The sequence below is a fragment of the Salvelinus alpinus genome, chromosome 8 (genome assembly GCF_045679555.1).
Source record: "Salvelinus alpinus chromosome 8, SLU_Salpinus.1, whole genome shotgun sequence".
NCBI lineage: Eukaryota > Metazoa > Chordata > Actinopteri > Salmoniformes > Salmonidae > Salvelinus > Salvelinus alpinus.
Window position 1 is genome coordinate 39800468 of NC_092093.1, and position 13213 is coordinate 39813680.

The 13213-nt window shown below is 42.7% G+C and overlaps 2 protein-coding genes across 2 annotated transcripts in view; both read left to right on the top strand.

The window, feature by feature from the left end:
* Positions 1 to 10820, top strand: part of mboat2b (membrane bound O-acyltransferase domain containing 2b) — a 63693-nt gene extending 52873 nt beyond the window's left edge. The window contains exons 8-13 of the mRNA XM_071413872.1: positions 268 to 460; positions 1572 to 1675; positions 1792 to 1856; positions 3852 to 3984; positions 5443 to 5594; positions 9191 to 10820. Coding sequence (XP_071269973.1) covers positions 268 to 460; positions 1572 to 1675; positions 1792 to 1856; positions 3852 to 3984; positions 5443 to 5594; positions 9191 to 9368 — 825 coding nt within the window. The 3' untranslated portion in view covers positions 9369 to 10820. The remainder of the gene's footprint in view (positions 1 to 267; positions 461 to 1571; positions 1676 to 1791; positions 1857 to 3851; positions 3985 to 5442; positions 5595 to 9190) is intronic.
* kidins220b (kinase D-interacting substrate 220b) overlaps positions 10692 to 13213 on the top strand; it is a 48257-nt gene continuing 45735 nt past the window's right edge. Inside the window, exon 1 of the mRNA XM_071413867.1 lies at positions 10692 to 10829. The gene's annotated coding sequence lies outside the window, so the exon portion shown is untranslated. The remainder of the gene's footprint in view (positions 10830 to 13213) is intronic.

Below are 13213 nucleotides of genomic sequence, written 5' to 3' on the forward strand. Positions count from 1 at the left end.
GCGTGCTCTGCTTTTGAAACACGCCGACTGTTATCAACGCTCGTCTGAAACATTCTTTCTAAGAGGACACCGTTGCTGTGTGGTAAATGCACAGTATTCCCTATTCACTGAAGGAATAGCAACATGGCTGTCTTCTGTCTGCGTCCCAAATGGCACCCTATTCCCATGGGCTCTGGTCAAACGCAGTGCACTATATAGGGAATAGAGTTCCACTTGAGACGCGCTGTTTTTATTGGCTGACGTTTTCTCCCCCCTCCCATTCCTCAGATTGAAGTCGTCCGTAAACTGGCCACCTGTTTCTTCTCCCTCATGGTTTTCCTGTCCGTGTGTAAAGTGTTCCCTGTGGAACGGAACATCGACGACGACTTCATCGCCACCACGCCCTTCTACGCCCAGGTGGTCTACCTCTACCTGTCCATGCTGACCACCCGGCCCAAGTACTACTTCGTCTGGACACTGGGTGGGTCCTCTCTCTCTTCCGTAGGCTGCCGTCTTATTCTCCACCCTCCTTTCGAAGTGTGCACTTGCCCTTCAGCCGATGTTTAAACCAATCCAACACTTTCAAAATCCACGATGGGGAGTGTGGGAGAAGGAAGGAGAGTCGCGATGTAGCCGCTCCATCTTTAGGCTTGTTTTCATTGGTTGACCCTGAAAACAATTCTTAGCTGTAATATCCTCCATTATTCCATGTCGACGAGTAACCCCTCCCAGACTGAGAACAAATGAGCTTTAAAGGTGACGAGATCAGTCCAACTTCGATCGGCGGTTTAGTTTCCCTGAATCCATTGACTGTTAATGAGACGGTTGTATTTGAAACATCTCGAATGGAGGTAGCATCCTTGACTTCAGAAATTCAGCTTCTCCTCACCGATATCCAAAATATGGCCTTGTTATTCTGAGGGTCTGCACTGTCCACACGAGAGGAGTGCTGAGTTAATCATGGAAGTGTTTGCAACAAGGTGTGCATGCGTGTGTTTGTTTGCAGCAAGGTGTGAGTGTAGGGTGATAACAAGCAGGTAGAGGTGGGACTCACTCGGCGCTTCTCTGCACGCACACACACACACACACACACACACAGAGAGAGAACGGATGCGCGGCCTCATTGTCTTGTTGTTCCACACTGCCTTCTGCAGGAGCTCAAAGGAATATGGCGCTTTACTGGTCATAAACATGATGTATACCTTCTGTATTGTCCTGCACTTTGATATTAATACGCTGTTATTAGGATGACGGATGATCTGATGTTAATAACATCAATGAATGTCTATAATGATGTTACCATCACTAATAAATGGTGCACTTTGGGGATGCAATACATCCCCTCTGAGCTGGGTTTCTCTCAAGGTTTCTTCCTTCTAGGGAGTTTTTCCTGGCCACTGTGCTTTCACTTCTGCTTTGCCCTGCTCTTTAGGGTCAAGGCCGGGTAACTGTTAAGCACTTTGTGACAACTGCTGATGTAAAGAAGGGCTTTATAAAATACAAGTGATTGATTGATGGATGACAGTGCAGATGGGACATGTGAGTGGATGGGAGATGGTGTCTCTGAAAGTACGTGTTTTCATTCGGAACAGCCGACGCCATCAACAACGCAGCAGGCTTTGGGTTCAACGGATACACCAGCGACGGCTCACCACGTTGGGATCTCATCTCCAATCTGAGGATAGCGGATATTGAGGTTCGATTTTTTTTTGTGCCATTGTCTTCATTCAATGTCTGGGTATGTTTATCATAACTCTAATACAAGCTAAAGTTACTGTATACTGATGTTTTCCATCTCTCCCTTGGTTCCAGTTTGCCACCAGCTTTAAGATGTTCCTCGACAACTGGAATATACAGACGGCACATTGGCTCAAAAGGTACAGAGACATAAGAAACCAGGATTAGTCTGTAGTTGGTAAAGACAAAAAGTGTAATTTCATCCATTTCTTTCTCTAATTATCAACACCAGCTTGCAGCCACATTGTACATACTATTTAAATACATTGCAATTACAGTTTAAGCTTTATTCTTATTTAATGTGAGGTGTGCCCTAAATAACTGGTGGATGTGCATATACCCATGGCACTGGGGACTTGTCTGACTGTGTAAAAGTTTGCCACCTAGTGGATCCTGTTAGCACTAACAGTAGTTTCCATTAACCCTATCAGTTCTGAGACCCCAGCAAAAATCGGCTTTTCATTTATCAGACTTTCATTTATCTGAATGTACAGCCCTCATATTTAACCTCACAATGAAGTATTTTACCATTTTATGTTCAGCACAACCAGGGCTACAAGTAGAACACAAAACAATTTGACGTAAATAGTTGCATTCATGAGTTTTGTTGACACGTCACACACAAAAAAGTCTGCCCAAGCAAAAACCTGATAAAAATGTATTAATCAATGTAGGTACAGAAATGGTTTGCTCTGTGAGAAATTAATATCCAGCTAGTCAGTGACAACTGTGGAGTGTGGAGTTTGTGACCTCAACTATGTGAGTTTATTATAGTATTATAGACACTATGTACTGGGATTTCCAATGATCTTCTATGTAGAAGCACCCCTTACCTTCTAACAACTCTTGTTTAGCCTGTGAGCTTCCTAAAGTAAAACATGCATGTTCGTGAGAGTCTCAGCTTTTCATAGATGGCTATTTAATCGTTTTTAGCTCAAACTATTCGGACTTTACAGACGTTTTTGTAAAAAGATCCGGCCCCGGGCCCCTTCGGGATCCGCCCTTGTTTTATTAACAACTCTAGCTGTGTTAATCACACAGACTAATGGTTGATGTGTTAATCACACAGACTAATGGTTGATGTGTTAATCACACAGACTAATGGTTGATGTGTTAATCACAGAGACTAATGGTTGATGTGTTAATCACAGAGACTAATGGTAGATGTGTTAATCACAGAGACTAATGGTTGATGTGTTAATCACAGAGACTAATGGTAGATGTGTTAATCACACAGACTAATGGTTGATGTGTTAATCACACAGACTAATGGTTGATGTGTTCATCATACAGACTAATGGTTGATGTGTTAATCACACAGACTAATGGTTGATGTGTTAATCACACAGACTAATGGTTGATGTGTTAATCACACAGACTAATGGTTGATGTGTTAATCACACAGACTAATGGTTGATGTGTTAATCACACAGACTAATGGTTGATGTGTTAATCACACAGACTAATGGTTGATGTGTTAATCACACAGACTAATGGTTGATGTGTTAATCACACAGACTAATGGTAGATGTGTTAATCACAGAGACTAATGGTAGATGTGTTCATCACACAGACTAATGGTAGATGTGTTCATCACACAGACTAATGGTTGATGTGTTAATCACAGAGACTAATGGTTGATGTGTTAATCACAGAGACTAATGGTTGATGTGTTAATCACACAGACTAATGGTTGATGTGTTCATCATACAGACTAATGGTTGATGTGTTAATCACACAGACTAATGGTTGATGTGTTCATCATACAGACTAATGGTTGATGTGTTAATCACACAGACTAATGGTTGATGTGTTAATCACACAGACTAATGGTTGATGTGTTAATCACACAGACTAATGGTAGATGTGTTAATCACACAGACTAATGGTTGATGTGTTAATCACACAGACTAATGGTTGATGTGTTAATCACACAGACTAATGGTTGATGTGTTAATCACACAGACTAATGGTAGATGTGTTAATCACACAGACTAATGGTTGATGTGTTAATCACACAGACTAATGGTTGATGTGTTCATCATACAGACTAATGGTTGCTATCAATGGATGCAGAAGAAATAGAAATCCATAGAACCTGTGCTCTCTCTCTGTGTGTGTGTGTGTGCGCACAGGGTGTGTTACGAGCGCTGTCCCTACAACCCCACGGCGGCTACCTTCATCCTGTCGGCCATGTGGCACGGAGCCTATCCTGGATACTACCTCACCTTCCTCACCGGCATTGTGGTCACACTGGCTGCACGCGCCGTGAGTACTGTCTCTGTATCTCTCTCTCGCTCTGTCTGTGTCTCTCTCTCCTAAACAAACAGACCTCTCTCTCCGTGTCTCTTTATGTTTCTCCCTTTCTCTGTATATCTCTCATTTTCCATATCTCCCCCTTCTTAAAACAAACACTGACACTCAGACATAGGCCGGCCTCTCTCTCACTCAAGTCTGTTTCTGTTGAGACTCACTAAGCCCTAAACTTTTCAAAGGCACCGATTAAAAAATAAAATAAATGTGATTCACCGTACCCACTTAAACAAATGACTTTTTTTTCTCTTATGTCAATGACTTCAGCTGTCACTATAGATATCCTGATGGCCCTTTCGTTCCCATTAGAGATAAAACAAAAAGCCACGTTCATTTCATCCTGATGGTTCTTTATTTCTGCATCATCAGTGTGGGTTCGGGGATCAGTCATAGTTAGTCCACCATGGAGACTCTGTGCTCTGAAGGCGTAGCCTGAATGAAGTAGCATATTTATTAGAGACTGGATCTGCGTCCCAAATGGCACCATATTCCATTGGGGTAATACTTTTGACCAGAGCCCTGGTCCCTATCGGTGTACAAAACATTAGGAACACCTGCTCTTTCCATGACATACCTTTCACCTGGTCAGTCTATGGTCCCTTATTGATGTCACTTGTTAAATCCACTTCAATCAGTGTAGATGAAGGGTAGGAGACAGTTTAAAGAAGGATTTTGAATATGGTAGTAGGTGCCAGGCACACATGTACTGTATGTCAAGAACTGCAACGTTGCTGGTCACGCTCAACAGTTTCCCGTGTGTTTCAAGAATGGTCCACCCAAAGGACATCCAGCCAACTTGACACAACTGTGGGAAGCATTGGAGTCAACATGAGCCAGCATCCCTGTGGAACGCTTCGACAGCTTGTAGAGTCCATGCCCCGACGAATTGAGACTGTTCTGAGGGCAAAAAGCAACTCAATATTAGGAAGGTGTTCCTAATGTTTTGTACACTGTGTGTAGGGAGTAGGGTGGCATTTCGGACGCAGCCTGGGTCCAGCTGCTAGACTGCACAGATAACAGGCCAGCCAGACAGACAGATGGAGAGCAGACAGGGCAGGAATCAGGCTAATGGAGCATCACCTGAGTCACTTTGAGACTCACCGAGGCAGATCACCCGCTGATGGATGAGCCGAGAGAGAAAGTCCAGTTGAAAACTTGACTCTTGGCTTCATCCCAACTTGTACACTACTCCCTATATAGTGCACTACTTCTAACCAGGGCCCATGCACTATAAAGGGAATAGGGTTTCATTCAGGACGCAACCTTAGATATGGGAAATGTGAACTTGGCAAGGGAGAGAGAAAGAGAGTTAAGGGCAGAGTAGCAGATTTAGAAGGGTCGTTTTTACATGTTTGTCTCACTTCTTCTTTTGCTCCGCTGAATTCATTGCTTTGGTTCTTTTTCTCTCTCCAGATGAGACACAACGTGAGGCCACACTTCCTGGGCTCGCCGTCACACAAGCTAGTGTATGATGTGATCACGTGGGCGGGCACCCAGATTGCCATTTGTTACACCGTGGTGCCTTTTGTGCTGCTGTCTGTCGGGCCCTCGATGAAGTTCTACAGGTGAGTGGCAAGAAACTATGTTTGCATCCTACAGTTGAAGTCGGAAGTTTACATACACCTTAGCCAAATACATTTAAACTCAGTCTTTCACAATTTCTGACATTTAATCCTAGTAAAAATTCCCTGTCTTAGGTCAGTTAGGATCACCACTTTATTTTAAGAATGTGAAATGTCAGAATAATAGTAGAGAGAATGATTTATTTCAGCTTTTATTTCTTTCATCACATTCCCAGTGGGTCAGAAGTTTACATACACTCAATTAGTATTTGGTAGCATTGCCTTTAAATTGTTAAACTTGGGTCAAACGTTTCGGGTAGCCTTCCACAAGCTTCCCACAATAAGTTGGGTGAATTATGGCCCATTCCTCCTGACAGAGTTGGTGTAACTGAGTCAGGTTTGTAGGCCTTCTTGCTCGCACACGCTTTTTCTGTTCTGCCCACAAATTTTCTATAGGATTGAGGTCAGGGCTTTGTGCTGGCCACTTCAATACCTTGACTTGGTTGTCCTTAAGCCATTTTACCACAACTTTGGAAGTATGCTTGGGGTCATTGTCCATTTGGAAGACCAATTTGCGACCAAGCTTAAACTTCCTGACTGATGTCTTCAGATGTTTCTTCAATATATCCACATAATTCCCCCCCCCCCATGATGCCATCTATTTTGTGAAGTGCACCAGTCCCTTCTGCAGCAAAGCACCCCCACAACATGATGCTGCCACTGCCGTGCTTCACGGTTGGGATGGTGTTCTTCGGCTTGCAAGCCTCCCCCTTTTTCCTCCAAACATAACGATGGTCATTATGACCAAACGGTTCTATTTTTGTTTCATCAGACCAGACATTTCTCCCAAAAGTACGGTCTTTGTCCCCATGTGCAGATGCAAACCGTAGTCTGGCTTTTTTATGGCGGTTTTGGAGCAGTGGCTTCTTCCTTGCTGAGCGGCCTTTCAGGTTATGTTGATATAGGATGCGTTTTACTGTGGATATGGATACTTTTGTACCTGTTTCCTCCAGCGTCTTCACAAGGTACTTTGCTGTTGTTCTGGGATTGATTTGCATTTTTCGCACCAAAGTACGTTCATCTCTAGGAGACAGAACGCGTCTCCTTCCTGAACGGTATGACGTATACTTGCGCACTATTGTTTGTACAGATGAACGTGGTACCTTCAGGCGTTTGGAAATTGCTCCCAAGGATGAACCAGACCTGTGGAGGTGTACAATTCTTTTCCTGAGGTCTTGGCTGATTTCTTTTGATTTTCCCATGATGTCAAGCAAAGAGGCACTGCGTTTGAAGGTAGGCCTTGAAATACATCCACAGGTACACCTCCAATTGACACAAATTATGTCAATTAGCCTATCAGAAGCTTCTAAAGCCATGACATCATTTTCTGTAATTTTCCAAGCTGCACAGTCAACTTAGTGTATGTAAACTTCTGACCCACTGGAATTGTGATACAGTGAATTATAAGTTAAATAATCTGTCTGTAAACAATTGTTGGAAAAATGACTTGTCATGCACAAAGTAGATGTCCTAACCGACTTGCCAAAACTATAGTTTGTTAACAAGAAATTTGTGGAGTGGTTGAAAAACAAATTTGAATGACTCCAACCTAAGTGGATGTAAACTTCTGACTTCAACTGTAAATGGCATCCTATAGGGCTCTGGTCAAAAGTAGTGCACTCTATAGGGAATAGGGTGCCGTGTGGTACACATCCAGAGAACAGTACTTTACCTCACTCAAGTCTAAAAAAGTATTCATAGTTTGACCTTGGATGGAAGTGCAAGAACAATTGTGTTTTTATCTAAAACTCTTACCAACAGGCTAATTTATCGCTGAAATGTAGAGGACCATTAGTCCTTCTGACAGACATACACTGTACAAAAATATAAATGCAACATGTAAAGTATTGGTCCAATGTTTCATGAGCTGAAATAAAAGATCCCAGAAATGTTCCATATGCACAAAAACCTTATTTCTCTAAAATGTTGTGCGCAAATTTGTTTACATCCCTGTTAGTTAGCGTTTCTCCTTTGCCAACATAATCCATCCACCTGAAAGGTGTGGCATATCAAGAAGCTGATTAAACCGCATGATCATTGCACATTTGCACCCTGTGCTGGAGACAATAAAAGCCTACTCTAAAATGTGCGGTTTTGTCACACAACACAATGCCACAGATGTCTCAAATTATGAGGGAGCGTGCAATTTGCATGCTGACTGCAGGAATGTCCACCAGAGCTGTTGTTCATTTCTCGACCATAAGCCGCCTCCAACATAGTTTTAGATCATTTGCCAGTACGTCCAACCGGCCTCACAACCGCAGACCAAATGTAACCACTCCAGCCCAGGACCTCCACATTTGGCTTCTTCACCTGCAGGATCGTCTGAGACCAGCCACCCGGACAGCTGATTAAACTGTGGGTTTGCACAACCAAAGAATTTCTGCACAAAATGTCAAAAACTGTCTCAAGAAGCTCATCTACGTGCTTGTCGTCCTCACCAGGGTCTTGACCTGACTGCAGTTCGGCTTTGTAATCGATTTCCGTGGGCAAATGCTCACTTTTGTTGACCACTGGCACCCCGGGGGAAGTGTGCTCTTCATTGATGAATCACTGTAGCAACTGTACCGGGCAGACGGCAGACCGTGTGTATGGCGTTGTGTTGGCGAGCGGTTTGCTGATGTCAACGTTGTGAACAGAGTGCCCCATGGTGGCGGTTGGGTAATGATATGGGCAGACATAAGCTACAGACAACAAACACAATTGCATTTTATTGATACTGTGACGAGATCCTGAGGCCCATTGTCGTGGCATTCATCCGCCGCCATCACCTCATGTTTCAGCATGATAATGCACGGCCCCATGTCGCAAGGATCTGTACACAATTCCTGGAAGCTGAAAATGTCCCAGTTCTTCCATGCCTTTCTCACCAGACATGTCACCCATTGAGCATGTTTGGGATGTTCTGGATTGACGTGTATGACGGCGTGTTCCAGTTCCCGCTAATCTCCAGCAACTTCGCACAGACATTGAAGAGTGGGACAACGTTCCACGGGCCACAATCAACAGCCTGATCAACTTTATGAGAAGGAGATGTGTTGCGCTGCATGAGGCAAATGGTGGTCGCACCAGATACTAACACGCCCCTACCTTCTTTTTAAAAGTATCTGTGACCAACCGATGCATATCTGTATTCCCAGTCATGTGAAATGCATAGATTAGGGCCTAATGAATGCATTTCAATTGACTGTTTTCCTTTTAAGAACTGTAACTTAGTGAAATATTAGAAATTGTTGCATTTTAAAAATTTTGTTCAGTGAATTTATAATACGAATAGAGCTAGCAAGCTCTAGAGAGATTAGATGTTTGATCTTTGAGAATAGTCGAGGGCATTAAACGCATTTGATGTTGACAATAATTATCCTTACACAGTAGCTTTTTTCCCCCCCTTTCTGAGAAGTTGAATGAACTTTGTTGTGATAGTTGATGTGAACGTTCGGTGTACAACACCAAGAGAAATTCCTTGCAATATTTGTTATAAGTTGTCAAATTCTGATTCTTATAGTGATCCCTAAATCATCCCACCTGTCCCCTCCCAGGTCCTGGTACTTCAGCGTCCACATCGGCTGTGTTCTCCTGGCCGTAGCCCTGCCAGTCAAGCCCCGACACATGCGCCTGAAAGAGCAGCAGAAAGGCCTGCATCTGGCCCCCATCCTCTCCTACCTGGACTCCACCTCCACAGACAGCAACTGCAACCAGAAGACCAAGGCCACATGAAAGCAGAACCAGACCAGCTAACGGTGCACACACAGAGAGACTAGCGCCGAGGACTGCAGGGGACTGTCCAACACTGTATTAAATCCACGTATAAAGAGAGAGAGCGAGGTGGACAGAGGAGTAGATTCTAACAAACAAACAAACCTGCCTCTGTTTGTCTGTGTTTTGGAGTGGGATGATGATTCTCATTCAGTCACATGGCACTGAGACTGAGCAGCAACCACACCATGGAGGGATGGATGTATGGCTTTGGGATATGTCCAAAATGGCACCCTGTTCCCTATTTAGTGCACCTCAAAGGGAATAGGGTGCCATTTGGGATGCAACTCTACTGTATTATGATGATTTGTGTCTGGGGTGGAGTGGGATGGATGGGTCCCGATGATGAAATGCCAGTATTGTACTATTACTGTATTATAGGAGTATGCAGACTTGCCTTATACCCTTTGTCTCTTTCTCCACAATCTATTTTTTTTCTTTTTAGCTTTTGTATATCCTTCTCACATTGGATATTGTCTGGGCTGTGTTTCTCACTTGAGGTGAACAGGTTTTAGTATCAGGTGGGCGAGTTTGAAGTGTTCTCTCAGTTAACGGTGACAAATTAGTGTTTTAGTCCTGGTGAAAAGCAAATGTAAGTTAACTTCTCTACGACACAGGAAGTTAGAAGAATTAAAGCGAAGGAAAACAAGATGACAGTGTCCACAATGTCTTTGTACACGATATGATTCATAGTCTCAACATGGAACGTGTCAGAAATGTCACCCCTTTTCCCTACATACAGTAGAACAGTTATTTTGACCAAAGCCCTAAGGGCCCTGGTCAAAAGTAGTGCACTATTTAGGGAAATGGTGACATCCAAGGACTTACTCCAGACTGTTTGCTTTCACTGAGTGATGTAATGGGCTGACTTCAATTCCACCGCTGTTTTATTCAGTCAAGTCATTGTATGCTTTTTACATAACGGCAGCAAGAGTAGTTACTAACTCCTACTTATTCATGATTTATGTGTGTCAGTAGTGTGCGAGGCAAGATGGTCTAGTATTTCCACGTGCAGAGGTCAATGTTTGTCATCTCATGTACTTGTTATTTATGTGATTCCAATGGACTTGTGGTATGTTCGACAAAGGTGAAAAGGTGGTGTTAAGGTAAGAGAATCAACCTGACGTACTGTTAAGTTGGAGGTGAAAGGGACAACATTACAGTATTTATGAGCACTCCTCTTCTTCAGACAGTTCTGATTCTATTTTCATTACAGGGGGAAGTGAAAGCTAAACCTACTTCTTCTTGAGTCTGTTGTGAGTTAACTATGGTAATTGTGAGTAACCTTTGCTTGGAGCCCTGGAGAAAGGAGAATGGTACGCTTGTCATAACCCCTCAGCCAACCACGCTACTTGTTCATGTGGATGGTTTGTTTTTGTATATGATGTGATTAAAAGATTGATCTTTTCGCAACTTGACATGGTAAGTGTGATATCTAAAAGGCAAATTAATAACTGTGGTGTAATTGTTGTTATTACAGTGTTATTACACAGGAGAACCTCACCCTAAGGCTCAATTGCTACCTTATAGGTTTAACAGAGAAAGCTGGCTGGTGGACAAGATTACTGAGCAGGGCATGATTGGAAAAAAATACTTAAAAATCCCCAATTTACAAGTCAGAGACATTGTATTTGTTTTGGGAAACCTTTTTTGTTTACTCCCTGACAGCACTGTTTGATTAGCTAGAGTATTACCTCCACATAGGCCCCTGTAGGTGGGTCTATTTAAGGCACAGTATTAGTCCTACTGCTAGCAGGTAAACCGAGTCAGAGCTCAGAAATGTAGGCCTATAGCTTTTCACAGGCACCTGCCTCTGTGTCAGTAACCACGTTTCCATCCAGTTTTTATGCAAGTAAAGTTATACCCTATAAAAATCACGACAGCTGTGATGGAAACAGGAAGTTATGGTACAATTTTAGAAATGCAGACCGATAATTTGTTCGTTCAACATGGTGGGATCTTTTTGTGTCTCAAATTAATTATGCGAGAAATGTCGGTGGAAACACCTTTATGCGCAAATATTGATATAATAACCATCATATCGAAGTAAACTTGGAGTCACATGATGATATGGTGTGTGGTCCTCCCACTACGATTTGGGATATCGTGCAGTTTATCAAGCTACTGATTAAATAAATGATGATGAATTTCACGGTGATCTTAATGATAATTTCCAATAAATATCGAGGGTCTTATTCTGGTGCCATGATGATCGATTCTTGACTACCGTTTGACAAATACACATATTTTCGCTTTTATCCATAATATCATGTAGACGAGCCTACCCGCACAGCATACCCGCACTGTATCTGCGAGTTTGGGTTAGAGCGCACGTGTCAAATCCAGAGTAGGCACATTTGTTATTTAACACAACAGTTTTTGTGATAAAAATAGTGGAAAAGTTTACAATGTGATGGAAACATACTGAACTTTAGATTTTTGAAAATGTGGAAAATTGATTGACAGTATGGCTGAGTCGGCAGAGGCTACGGTGGATCAGCATACATTTTTATTAATTGCTACACTAAGGGATGGTACATTTCATGTTAACATCATGCTTTCATTTGTGTTTGGAGCTCATTATCAGTTTATAAATTAGAATGTAAGCAAGCTAAACGTCCCTTAATTTGAGCTAAGAGGTCATGGGGCATTTAAACCCTGAATGATGCCTGACAGGCAGCCCTGTCTCCTAAGGCTGTGTGCCACCCCCAAGACCACAGCCAATCGCATGCAAGCAACAACGTAGCTAACTTGGCTAGTCTTGTGAGCGAGCTAGCTAGCTTGTTATCTATGCTGGTTATTAGCTTGCATAACTGTTATGTATACACTGAGTGTACAAAACATTAGGAACACCTTCCTAATATTGAGTTGCACCCCCTTTTGTTCCTAATGTTTTGTACACTGTGTAATTGGGACACTTCATGATTTATGGATAATAGCATATATTTACATTTACAGAGTGGGGGGATCCTTTCCTAACAGGCTGATTAGATTTAATTTCAGCCTTGGAGCTTGATCAGATTCAATAGCAGCCTCAGAGGTTGATAAGTCAGGATTCTGCCTTGAAGGCAGTTTTATAGGTAAGCTCCTTGCAGGCAGATTAGCAGTCAGTCAGGGAATTATGTACAGTCGTGGCCAAAAGTTTTGAGAATGACACAAATATTAATTTCCACAAAGTTTGCTGCTTCAGTATCTTTAGATATTTTTTTACTATGGAATACTGAAGTATAATTATAAGCATTTCATAAGAGTCAAAGGCTTTTATTGACAATTACATGAAGTTGATGCAAAGAGTCAAAATTTGCAGTGTTGACCCTTCTTTTTCAAGACCTCTGCAATCCGCCCTGGCATGCTGTCAATTCACTTCTGGACCACATCCTGACTGATGGCAGCCTATTCTTGCATAATCAATGCTTGGAGTTTGTCAGAATGTGGGTTTTTGTTTGTCCACCCGCCTCTTGAGGATTGACCACAAGTTCTCAATGGGATTAAGGTCTGGGGAGTTTCCTGGCCATGGACCCAAAATATCGATGTTTTGTTCCCCGAGCAACTTAGTTATCACTTTTGCCTTATGGCAAGGTGCTCCATCATGCTGGAAAAGGCATTGTTCATCACCAAACTGTTCCTGGATGTTTGGGAGAAGTTACTCTCGGAGGATGTGTTGGTACCATTCTTTATTCATGGCTGTGTTCTTAGGCAAAATTGTGAGTGAGCCCACTCCCTTGGCTGAGAAGCAACCCCACACATGAATGGTCTCAGGATGCTTTACTGTTGGCATGACACAGGACTGATGGTAGCGCTCACCT